At 39.2% G+C, this 13,381-nt stretch overlaps 1 protein-coding gene across 1 annotated transcript in view; it reads right to left on the minus strand.

Annotated features, from left to right (window-relative positions):
• Positions 1-13,381, minus strand: part of LOC127620718 (tight junction protein ZO-2-like) — a 59,439-nt gene that overhangs the window by 20,627 nt on the left and 25,431 nt on the right. The window contains 4 exon segments of the mRNA XM_052093919.1: positions 4,322-4,472; positions 8,167-8,230; positions 8,564-8,691; positions 10,829-10,940. Of these exon segments, the coding sequence (XP_051949879.1) occupies positions 4,322-4,472; positions 8,167-8,230; positions 8,564-8,691; positions 10,829-10,940 (455 nt within the window).

Genomic DNA, 13,381 nt, shown 5'->3' on the forward strand with positions numbered 1-13,381 from the left:
TGCAACATGACAACCTCAATCATAATATACACTGCATTCAGAAAGTATTCAGACCCCTTAATTTATTTCACATTTTGTTATGTTGCAGCCTTATGATAAAATGCTTTAAATAATTTTTTTTCACATCAATCTACACTCCCATACCTCATAATGACAAAGCAAAAACCAGATTTTTGATAACTTTGCAAATTTATTTAAAAGAAAAAATGAGTAGAACTTAAGTTTTCAGACCCTTTTCTATGACACTTTAAATTTAGCTCATGTGCATCCCATTTCTCTGGATCATCTTTGAGATGCTCCTACACATTTACTGGAGTCCACCTGTGGCATATTCAACTGATTGGAAAGGCACACACCTGTCTTTATAAGGTCTCACAGCTGAAAATGCATATCAAAGCAAAAACCAAGAGGTCAAAGGAACTGCTTGCAGAGCTCAGAGAAAGGATTGTGTTAAAGCACAGATTTGGGGAAGGCTACAAAAGAATTCAGACAAGACAATGACCCTAAACACACACAGCAAAGACAATGCAAGAATGGCTTAGGGACAACTCTGTGAATGTCCTTGAGTGGCCCAGCAAGAGCCCAGACTTGAAACCAATCGAACATCCCTGGAGAGAACTGAAAATGGCTGTCCACCGATGGTCCCCATCCAGCCAGACAAAGCTTGAGAGGATCTGCAGAGAAGAATGGCAGAGAATCCCAATGCTTGTCGCATCATACCCGAAAAGACTTGAGACTGTAATCACTGCCAAAGGTGCTTCAACTATGTATGGAATTAATGGTCTGAATACTTATCCATCCATCTTCAACCACTTATCCGGATGTGTGAGTTGAAGATCTCGTGGACAGGGGCCTCCTCCAAACATTCCCAGTTCACCCGCACTACTCGCTTGGGCTTCCCAGGTCCTGGAGTCCCCAAGAAGGCAGAATACTGTGAACTGCTGTTCGGTGCATATGCACAGACAACAGTCAGAATTTTCCCTCCCACAACCTGTAGGTGTAGGGAGGTGACCCTCTCGTCCACAGGGTAAACGCCAACGTAGCAGCGCTCAGCCGGGGACTCGTGAGTATCCCCACACCCGCCCGTCGCCTCACACCCTGGGAAACTCCAGAGAAGAATAGAGTCCATCCCGTATCCAGGAGTACGGATCCAGAGCCAAAACTGTGCGTCGAAGTAAGCCCCACCAGGTCCAACTGGTAGCGCTCTAACTCCCTCACCAGTTCCAGCTCCTTCCTCCCCAGCGAGGTGACGTTCCACGAGCTAGCCTTTGCCACCCAGGTCTGGTCCGTCGAGACCCACAGCCTTCACTGCCACCCATATGGCAGCGCACCTGACTCCTGCGGTTTCTACAATGGGTGGTGGGCCCAAGGGATGTAGTAGAAGGGGGTGTCACGTTGCTTCTTCGGGCTGTGCCCGGCCAGGCTCCGTGACAAGCCCGGCCACCAGGCGCTCGCCGACGAGCCCTCTGTCTGGGCCTTTTTTTCCATGAGTCTTTGTGAACCATTCTTAGTCTGGCCCCTCACCTGAGACCACTTTGCCTTGGTAGGCCCTACAAGGAGCACCTGAATACTTATATCAATATGATATTTCAGTTGTTTCTTTTTAATACATTTGCAAAGTTATCAAAAATCAATTTTTTTATTTGTCATTATGGGGTATGGAGTGTAGATTGATGTGAAAAAAATTATTTAAAGCATTTTAGCATAAGGCTGCAACATAACAAAATGTGAAAAAAAAATGAAGGGGTCTGGGTAGCTCAGCGAGTAAAGACACTGTCTTTATGGAGTGAAGCCTCCACATGCACTATGTCTCCATGGTAACGCACTCAAAACGTGATAAGATGTGCAGGTTGATGGTGTCAGATGCAGAGGCAACTGAGATTCGTCCTCCACCATCCGGATTGAGGTGAGTCCCTATGCCACCACGAGGACTTGGGAGCGTATTGGGAATTGGGCATTCCAAATTGGGGAGAAAAATTATTAAGTTGTCTGAATACTTTCTGAATGCACTGTACGTATGACATATGATCACCCATATTTCCACACCCACCCAAATTTCCATGTCAACACCTATTCAGTAGTCTGCAACTCAGCCCACCATGATGAACCAATCAAAACAGAATATATCAACAAGGAATATTAGTCATGGTTTTTATTATTATATTTTCTGTTATTTCCTTAATGTAACATTCTGTCTCTAAATTGCACTTTGGTTAATTTCCTGTTGTTTTTAAATGTTCCCTATAAATAAAGTTTGACTTGACTTTTACAAGTAGACTTCAAGGGAAAGCTGGCCACACAGCCGATGGCAGTGTGAGAGAAGCCCTCCCAGTCTGTGATAATTTTCCCTCAATTGAAATAACTCTGATAAGATTAAATCATTATAATTAAGATGGCAGAGGGAGACAAACTCAAGATGCAGCAGGGGAAATTGGGTACAATACTAGAAAAAGAGGGGAGAGAAAAATTACGGAGAGTGTGATCGATTAGGCCAGAAAAATTACGGAGTTCAAGACTGCGATACTAACAAGTCCCCGCTTTCCTCTGAGATTAACACAGCGTGCTAATCAGGACAGTATGCATGAAATTCACAATTTTGCTGTTGGGTCTACTATCTGATTTCAAAGGTGAACTGAATGATTTCTGTCAAAAATTTAGAGATGACATCAGAAGAAATCAACCAAAAACTGGAGAAATGAACCATGTATCTGGAAGAGTGGGGTATGGACTCAAGGGATGTGCCCAGTAACACTTTGAAAATTCAAGAGAATTTGCAAGCCAAAATAGTGGATTTGGAAGGACACTCCCGACAGAACAACATACGTATATATCGGATTCCCGAAGGTTGCGAGAGAAAGAATGTGGCTCAATTTGTGACGGAATTAATCAAATCAGAACTGGGTACCCTACAGGAAATGAACCTCCAGATAAAAAGAGCTCACAGAGCACTTGTCCCTAAACCGAGTGATGAAGTGCAGCCTATATGGTGATCTGCTTTCTGGAGTACCAGGTAAAGGAGATGGTTCTACGGGCTGCTTGGTGTAAGAAAGGAAGTACACTGCCGGGGCCAGAGGATTTTCTTCGATCATGACTATGCTACAGAAATCCTTCAGCACAGGAAAGAGTACGGTGAGGTCAAGAGAGTTCTCAAGAACAATAAAATAAAATTCCATACACTATACCCGACTAAACTGAAAGTGTTCTTGGACAGAGGGATTAAGGTCTACAACAGTGCGACAGAAGCAGCTAGAGAGCTGGGGAAAGAGGGATTCACAATTGACCCACTCGAGCAAACTGGTCCAGTAAATAAAGGACCTTTTTGGCAGAGTCTGAGTTGGGAAACAGTGGCGATTCGTCAGGTACAGATACGTGACAAACTGCAGAGTTATCAGCATGTTCCTGGTCAAACGAAAGCCAATAGGTCATCTTGAATAAATGTTTTCAAGATAATTATAAAGGTATTACAGGGTATTTGACTCTAACAGACTCTAAAAGCAAAGAATAATGGACTAAATTTTGTTAACTTGGTCTGAACACATGATTCCTAATATTCATGTTTTCAATTGTTCCCTGGAATTCCCCCCTCTTGCCTTAAAATGTATTTTGTTGATAAACCACCCACTTAAAATGTACGGACAGAATGAAAAAAAAAATGTGAATTTTAAATATATGTCTGAAGTTAGAGATAAAGAAGGCAGATGTATAATGGTCAAGGGTAAATGAGATCATAAAGTAACTTAAGTTAATATTTACGCACCAACAGGGGTTGATTTTTTTTTTGTGCTTTTTTTTTAATATTCCAATTGATTGCTTATGAACACACAGAACTCTGATATGTGGTTGAGATATAAATATTCATCTTCAGCCCAAACTGTATGTGACAAACACAAAAGCTACAAAGAGGGTAGCCCCACAGGCCTTAATGGTGCAGAAATTGCTAAGAGAGTTAGGGTTAATTGATGTCTAGAGGGACTTAATCCCCACAGGGAAACAGTACACATACTATTCGGCCTCCCACTCTGTATACTCCAGGATAGATAATTTTTTTTATGTTGAATCTGACCAACACCGGGTGGTAGGTTGTACTTTAGGGGGGAGGAATATATCAGATCATGCAGAGATTTACCTCAAATAACATTTAGATAACAGACCAAAAAAAAGGTTGTGGCACCTGAACACAGGTATTTTAAATTATACGTGCCAAAAAAGTGCCAATTAATGGCATATGCTTGACTGTACATGTGTAAATAAATAAGGCACTGAAATCATGAGAGCATTAAGAAATTTCAGCTAAGGTCATCAGGACTGCTGCTTGTTTTACCTTCATGATCTGATCCCCCACACAGAGACCCTCTTCTTCAGCTGGACTGCCCTCCTGCACTCCTGCTATAAATATTCCCACATCATTCCCTCCCGCCAGCCTCAGTCCAACACTCTCTCCTTTCTGAAAGCTCACCATTACTGTGTTGGGCCTGACAGAGAGAGAGAGAGAGAGAGAGAGAGAGAGAGAGAGAGAGAGAGAGAGAGAGAAAAAAAGATTGAGGTATTTCCAAACATATAACTTGGATCATTTAAAGTATCTGTGTCTGGGAATTTTGATTACCCGTCACACTACTTACAGTATTTACTACAAAATATTAGTGAACAAGTTTAAAAGTTGGCAAGTTCTACTCTTGTTTAACATAGTTTTCACAGTTTAATCAAACATAACATACCCAACACAGTTACATAAAATAGACCACAAAAAAAAAAAGTATTTTTTTAATCATTTTAACTTGATAAAATAATTTAAATGTAAAAATTTTTTTATAGATATTTTAAATTAATCTAATTTATATTTAATACTTAATTTTGTGCACTATTAACAGAAAAGTCTTTATTGTTGACTCTTTAATGCTAATGATAGGAGGTCATAGCCTTGAAAACAGGGAAAGCAGCACCCATTTTGATTCTAAAATGTTTCAACCAGTCACATTACCCAATGTCACAAATTCAGAATGTCCCAAAGTATTAATTTTATATTATTAATTTTAATATTCAGTTTTTAATTAATTTAGTTAAGATTGCACATGATCGGATATTATCTAAATTAACTTTAAAAATCACCTATTCAAAATGGAAAAGGCCTGTGCCATAGAATGACTTTGGTCTAAAATTCAAGTAAAACATGATGTAGGCCTAAATACTGTTAATAGTTAATTGTTTCAGTCCCTAATCGATTCATTCTTTCCAAAACCCCACCAAAATCCAATGCACAGTCATGGTTGCTGTGCCGCTGAACCGGATCTCTCTTCCTGTATACTGAGAGGAAATGGGTATAAACACACAGGAGCTGTGGTATCAAAGCAAAGATTTCAATTTCGATCGGTTCCTTACATAAGTCTTATGGACTATGTTCATGCTGCTTTTATGATGCTTTTTTTCCCATGACCAATGTAGTCACTAAGGTTGCAACTGTTTCACGTTATATCACGGTATGAAAATTGCCAGTTATCAAACCATGTACATTGGCTTATATAACTGGACGTAGAATCTCACCTGCGCATGCGCATCTCCTTTCCTCCTCGTCAGCCTGTCAGACTTGCCCCCCATACACACACATGCAGTGGAGAAAATGTCAGAGAGAAGCGAGGGAATCTGACGTGTGTGTGTGTGTGTGTGTGTGTGTGTGTGTGTGTGTGAGTTAAAGCAGCGTTTCTCAAAAAGTGAGTCGCAGGTCTATTCAGACTGGGTCGCGGACAGCAAGGAAATAACAATGCCATGGTTCTCCCATTGTAGACATTTCGGCAGCCGCACAAGTGATAGGCTATTTAGGACTGCCGAGGCAGATTTTATGATAATCTCGCAATCAGGCTTCTCATCTGCACTTTCGTACAAGTGTAACGGAACCAGCTCGGGCTAATGATCTGCTCTATTCTCTGGCACGTGCATGCAACAACCAGGCTTCCCTTCATATTGTGGAGCACAGACCTCAAAACTGATGAGACCAATTTCAATTCTAGTGAGACTTTTCTAGTTTAAAGCATTACTGTCGAACCTCTCGAATAGTAGTCAGCCCTGACATGACAATAAGCACAGAGGAAAAGAACAACACTATGTAATGCGCTAATGTTTTTTTCATTATGCATAAATCACCTTTACAAAACGGTTTCATGATTTTACATGAGTAAAAGTAACTGTTATATTTTGACAAAATGTTATAGTTTCATATTTAAACAATCTAAAAGGTAGAATCTATTAGACCTCATTTTATATCAACAATGGCATTTTTCAAGATGTGTTCCTGTCTTCATGTAGCTTTTGTTGTTGATGTCAACAACAAAAATAATGTCACTTCATGCATGTCCTTGTACTTGAAAACCATGAACAAAACTATGCAACATAAAAGCAAATGCGACCCAGGATACATTAAATACAGGTTATGTTTTACTATGGTGTGTCTTATAATAAAGCGTTTGCTCAACCAAAACAAAAAACAAAAACCTTCTGTTTTCACTCCTTTAAGGGTCATTATAACTAATAATAATAATTGTGTAATACCGTATACAGTGAAACCGTGATATTTTCTAAGAGGGTTATCTTACCATGAAAATCTCATATCGTTGCAACAGTAGTATTACCTAGTATGTTGCATGGAAAAGAGCTGCTTAAAGATTCCTCACTATTTTCTATTGTGTTTTACAGAAAGAATGACAGCATGTGGGTTTGGAATGACAGAATATAAATTTTTGGGTGAACTATTCCTTTAAAGAGGTGATAGATACAGATATACACTCACCTAAAGGATTATTAGGAACACCTGTTCAATTTCTCATGAATGCAATTATCTAATCAACCAATCACATGGCAGTTGCTTCAATGCATTTAGGGGTGTGGTCCGGGTCAAGACAATCTCCTGAACTCCAAACTGAATGTCAGAATGGGAAAGAAAGGTGATTTAAGCAATTTTGAGCGTGGCATGGTTGTTGGTGCCAGACGGGCCGGTCTGAGTATTTCACAATCTGCTCAGTTACTGGGATTTTCACGCACAACCATTTCTAGGGTTTACAAAGAATGGTGTGAAAAGGAAAAACATCCAGTATGCGGCAGTCCTGTGGGCTGAAAATGCCTTGTTGATGCTAGAGGTCAGAGGAGAATGGGCCGACTGATTCAAGCTGATAGAAGAGCAACTTTGCCTGAAATAACCACTCGTTACAACCGAGGTATGCAGCAAAGCATTTGTGAAGCCACAACACGCACAACCTTGAGGCAGACGGGCTACAACAGCAGAAGACCCCACCGGGTACCACTCATCTCCACTACAAATACGGAAAAAGAGGCTACAATTTGCAAGAGCTCACCAAAATTGGACAGTTGAAGACTGGAAAAATGTTGCCTGGTCTGATGAGTCTCGATTTCTGTTGACACATTCAGATGGAAGACTCAGAATTTGGTGTAAACAGAATGAGAATCATGCCTTGTTACCACTGTGCAGGCTGGTGGTGGTGGTGTAATGGTGTGGGGGATGTTTTCTTGGCACACTCTAGGCCCCTTAGTGCCAATTGGGCATCGTTTAAATGCCACGGCCTACCTGAGCATTGTTTCCATCCCTTTATGGCCACCATGTACCCATCCTCTGATGGCTACTTCCAGCAGGATAATGCACCATGTCACAAAGCTCGAATCATTTCAAATTGGTTTCTTGAACATGACAATGAGTTCACTGTACTAAAATGGCCCCCACAGTCACCAGATCTCAACCCAATAGAGCATCTTTGGGATGTGGTGGAACGGGAGCTTCGTGCCCTGGATGTGCATCCCACAAATCTCCATCAACTGCAAGATGCTATCCTATCAATATGGGCCAACATTTCTAAAGAATGCTTTCAGCACCTTGTTGAATCAATGCCACGTAGAATAAAGGCAGTTCTGAAGGTGAAAGGGGGTCAAACACAGTATTAGTATGGTGTTCCTAATAATCCTTTAGGTGAGTGTATAGAACACTGAGGCTTCAAAGTGGTGGTTACAAAAGCTATAGTCTTCAGGGAGTGTGTGCGTGTGATGACTGAACTTCATCTTTGTCCACATAGCAAAACTCGGCCATTAGAGTGTCCTCAGGTTTAGTTAGTGGATAAGATAATGTCTGAGGAGAAATGAACCTGCGGGTTATTCACAGCAAACACTCACCCGTAAATGGCCTCGTCCTCTGGGCTAGGTCTGAGCAGGATCTTGGGTGTCATCTTTATTGCTGCTGTACAGTGAAAATAAAATAATTTAGTGAAAACAACTGCAAACACACAGGGTTCATAACTAATTGAGAAAAATATATAAGCCATTAATATTTCTTCCAAGCCATGAAACTGTATTTTGCATTGCTTTTTATTGAAAATAAATATTTTTTGTCCACATTTCAATCCAGTATGTTAAAATCAACAATACATTCCACTTGTTTAGCTCAAATCACACACACACAAAAAAATTACTGTATTTTTCAGGCTTGTCAAGATCTTAACTAAAGGGCGACATTTCCGTCACACCCTTTCTAATATCAAACTATAGGAGTTGTACAGAAATATTTTCCTACGTGGTGGTGGTGGCAGCGGTTCTTCCTGTGGCTCCACTCTCTCCTCATGGGGTGGTGGTTGCTTCTCTGAAGTTTTGTAAGGAGAGGACGTTACAGATGTCTTGGCCGGTCTGTTTTGGGGATCCTCCCTAAAAATACAACAACATTGTTCAATTGAAGTTTGAGTAGCTGAATCATCTCAAACAGCTCTTAACTGAGAATACAACAATATTATTTGAAAGATTGAAAGCATGCAGCCCAGTTTTGCAACTGTGTGTCATTTACCCACATGCCTGGAATTGACTGCACTAAAGAGTATCACAAAGCTGAAGAGTGCATACTTGAGATGCATTCACATGGTTAGAACACTTGATCATGTGCAAGACGTAATAGTGAGTAAAAAAAAAAAGCATCCGCAAAGGCTAAATGTCCAAATACTTTTTGGGCACCTGTATTATGCATCCCGAGTATGTGATTTACAACCAGCAAATGATATAAACACTGCATTCACAGCTATCAAAAAATGAATATAAAAAAGCCATAAAATGACAATTGAGACATGATTATCAGTTGAAGATGCTATAGATCTATACCATATCTACCAGTGTTCATTGAAAAATCGGACCGCTGCTGGGACAAAAGACCTTCTAATTCGTTCAGTAGTACACTGATGCATCACTACCGTGCTCACTCACTAAATAAGCTTCTAAGTCCATTAAAAACACTGTGTAATGGATGACCTTCAAAATAATGATAAAAAATAAAAAATAAAATTATCTGGCCCTTGTTCTCTTCTCTACAGTGACCTCAAGTAAGTCTGGGGTAAGGCCAATCACCGAGCCAGCCTTCCTAATCTTCTTATTGATCCTAATGTTATCATCTGCAGTGATGCTACACCCCCCCAACAGAGCACAGCATAGAAGAGGACACTAGCTAAGATTCCCTGATAAAAAAAAAAAAACATGAAGCTTCTTGCTAATATCAAAAGATCTAAGCTTCCTCAAGAAGAAGAATATTGATTGTGCCTTCTTGAATTCAACATCACTGTTCTTTTTCCAGTTTAATTTATGGTCCAGATAGACACCAAGATATTTAGAAGACTGGACGATCTCTATCTGCTGACCCTTAATTATCACTTGGAAGACCTCCTCTTTCTTTCTTCTAAAATCAATAACTAAACTCTTTAGTCTTCCCAACATTCAATTTTGAAACATTTGCATCACACCAGCTGACAAATAATTCAACCTCTTTTGTAGGCCAGGTCATTGCCTTGATTAAGTAGACCCACTAGGGCAGTATCATCTGAAAACTTTTGGATTTGACAAGACACCTGACTACGCCTATAATCAGTAGTGTAGTGTAAATAAAAAAGGGGATAAAACTGTGCCCTCTGGGGCTACTGTTTTAGTTAAGATCATGCCAGACAATTTATTATCAAGGTTGACAAACTGAGGTCGAGATCAGAGATAATCTAGGACCAAAGCAATAGTTGTGTTATGCAGTTTAAAATTCAGAAATGTATTAGCTAAAAGATGTGGTTGAATTGTATTAACAGAACTAGAAAATCCAAAAAACAATCCTTACAGAGCTTGCTGTTGTTTCTAGGTGGCTGTAAATGCTGTGAAGCATAAAAAGTAGTGCATCATCTACTCCCGCACACTTCCTGTATGTGAACTGCATGGGGTCTTAAAGACTGATACCTGTCTAGTCAGATGATCAAGGATAATCCTTTCAAAACATTTCATGGTGTGACATCAGGGCTATGGGTCTAAGATTATTAAGATTACTACACACATAAGTTTTTTTAGGAATTGGAACAAGACAAGATGTTTTCCACATTACTGGAATTTTTGATGAGGATGAAAAAAATCGAATTAAGGACTGAGCACAACTGATCAGCACAGATTTTCAGGGTGTGTGGATAGACACCACCAGGGCCTGCTGCCTTGTTAGCCTTAAGGCGTTTTAACTGCTGTCAAACCTCATCAAAATTAATAACAAAAGCTGGGCTACTGTTCTCAGGACTGCTTTGTACAAGTGATGCGAGGATACTCTCAAGAGATGCAGAAAAGTCAAATTCATCAAACCTCATTTACATTTATCCCAGAACCAAGAATGATGAGAGATAAATGATGAGAACTGAGAGAATTGGATGGCATGAGGGTGAGTAAATGATGAGCATTTTCATTTTTGGGTGAACTATCCCTATAAGGATTGGAAATGTATTTAGAGCTGACATTAACGTATAGAATATGTGCTAAAAGGTGATGGGAGGGAAATTCTCACCTGGCATTCTCTCGTGCTACATCGTTAGAAGAATGTGAGGAGAGGTCAGATTGGCGTGACCTTTGGTCATCTTGAGGCGAGTAGGAATGGTACGAATCAATCTCAGAGATATCTGAAAGAAACAAGAGTCTACAATTAGAAGCAAAGGACTTTTCAAAGTATTTTTATGGACAGGAAAGAGACGAGGTCCAAAGGAGACAGAATTAAGTGGACCCACAACCACAGAGTACAGACCACCGTGTTACTATTGACTTGGTGTTAATTTGCCATGATCTGCCCCGTTATAACAATATTTGCTTGTATACACTGTGATTTTAACCACAGGATAACACAGGTGTCATGAAACGGCATAACCCAAATGATGGTGATATAAAATACCTGCATGACTCAAAAACACTCAGAATTTTATAAAGCTGTCATGAAGAGACTAATAGCAGTGTTATAGAGAGGCAGAAGGTGTCAGAGAGGTGAGATTAATCTTAAGGCACAAAACACCCAGAAAAAGCCAGAGAAAAGGACATAGAGTATGTGACTACAGCGAAGTCTTGGGAAAGCATACCCCCCAAAAAACAACAAATTCTTAAATCAGTATTTCTGTCTTGTTTTCCACTGAAAAATATATAAAAACCCTGAAAACATCCATAACATTGTGCATATATGATATACGTGTAGATATTAAGACTTGCGTATCTTAGAATTTATCTTGAATTAAGTGTATTTTTATGACCAAATTCACAATTGTTTTTTTTTTGTTGTTTTTTTTGAAAACCACATAAATGCTGCATTAAAGTAATCCATATGACTCCAGTGGTTTAATATATTATTCTAAAGCAATGCAATCACTTTGGGAGAGAAACTGATCAATATTTAAATCTTTTTCCTATTAGTGTTATTATACTATGAGGTGAAAGTGGAGATTTATAGTAAAAACTATTAAAAACCTGATCAGTTTTTGTTACCCACACCTATAATATCGCTAAAGACATAGATTTAACCACTAGAGTCGTATGGATTACGTTTATGCTGCCTTTGTGATTTTTGGAGCTTCAAAGTTCTGGCCTCCATTCACTTGCATAGTATGGACCTACAGGTACAGAGCTGAAATATTCTTCTGAAAAAATGTGTTTCTATTCTGCAGAAGAATGAAAGCCATACAAGGGATTGCATGAGGGTGAGTAAATGAGCATTTTAATTTGGGTGAACTTTCACTTTAAGGATGGGAAAACAAGACAAAAATACTGATTAAGAAAAAAAACATTTGTAATGTGCATACATAAAAGCTACATCAACAGAAGTTATTTCCTCATAAGCTCTACTTTGTCAAGGATAGTTCACAATATTTTGTTTATGCATAACACCAACAAGATGCAGAGCAGGAACATGAAGTATCGCACTGAAAGAGAAACCAGGACAGAAAGTGACGGTCGGGGAGATAAGGCAAAAGTTACTGTGTGGTCTGCTGGTCTAAGAGCATGTCCAGTGTATTAACCGAGCTCATCTTCATGCCGCTGGTGGGCGGTACTGCATGCCTGTCCTCCAAATCTAAGACACACTCCATCCATATCAGAGCAAAAAGAAGACTGCCACCATCTGCTTCAGAGCTGAAGCAGGGGGATTAATGTGTGGTGCATAGAGCTAATATACCACCAACAAAAATGCTGACGTACTGTTTGCAGATACATAAAGATACAGTGTAAAGCACAAAATTGATAAAGGGAACAAACCACATTTGCGAATCTTCATTAAAGTATATATATATATATATATATATATATATATATATATATATATATATATATATATATATATATATATCTCAGTGTGTTTCTGATACATTGACTTGTTTTTCGTAGATCTGAATTATTTTCAGTTTGATGAAAATATGTTAACATTCAGAATATTCTAAACAAAATGTCTAGTGTCAAAAGGTACCATAACACCTAACCAGGCATGATGATTGAACTATCAGTCTGATTATTAGGCTGCATGTAAACCTAGCTACTGATGAATAACAGGGAAGAGCAGGGTGCGGGTGTTGACTCCAGACTGTGGAGGAGAGGTTTGTTTCCATCTGTTGGGTGGGGATGAAATTACATTCGGTCTTATGAGGGGGAGGACAAACCACAGAATGAAGACAGCTGCGTGTACACTCCCTGACTACAACCCAAACAGCAAGGCCAGGACCTCTGCTTCAGTTAAACCACCCTCATTGATTCAACCCACAATGTAACTGTGTCTACATGGAGACACACACACACACAGTACATACATAGGCTAGAGATTAGGGTTAGGTGATATTGCTAAAATTATACCTCAATATTTGTCAGCTTTTCTGACAACATTTTATATTATATATATCTTGATAGAGATATATATATATATATATATATATATATATATATATATATATATATATATATATATATATATATATATATATTTGCTCGAGATGTTGTTAAGGACAAAATGAAATCATCACTGACCCAATTTCCTATTTCCTATTTTAGAAGAAATAAAATGCATATTTGCATAATCTTTCATCGAAATTAGGGC

This window comes from Xyrauchen texanus, chromosome 27 (assembly GCF_025860055.1).
Source record: "Xyrauchen texanus isolate HMW12.3.18 chromosome 27, RBS_HiC_50CHRs, whole genome shotgun sequence".
NCBI classification, from domain to species: Eukaryota; Metazoa; Chordata; class Actinopteri; order Cypriniformes; family Catostomidae; genus Xyrauchen; species Xyrauchen texanus.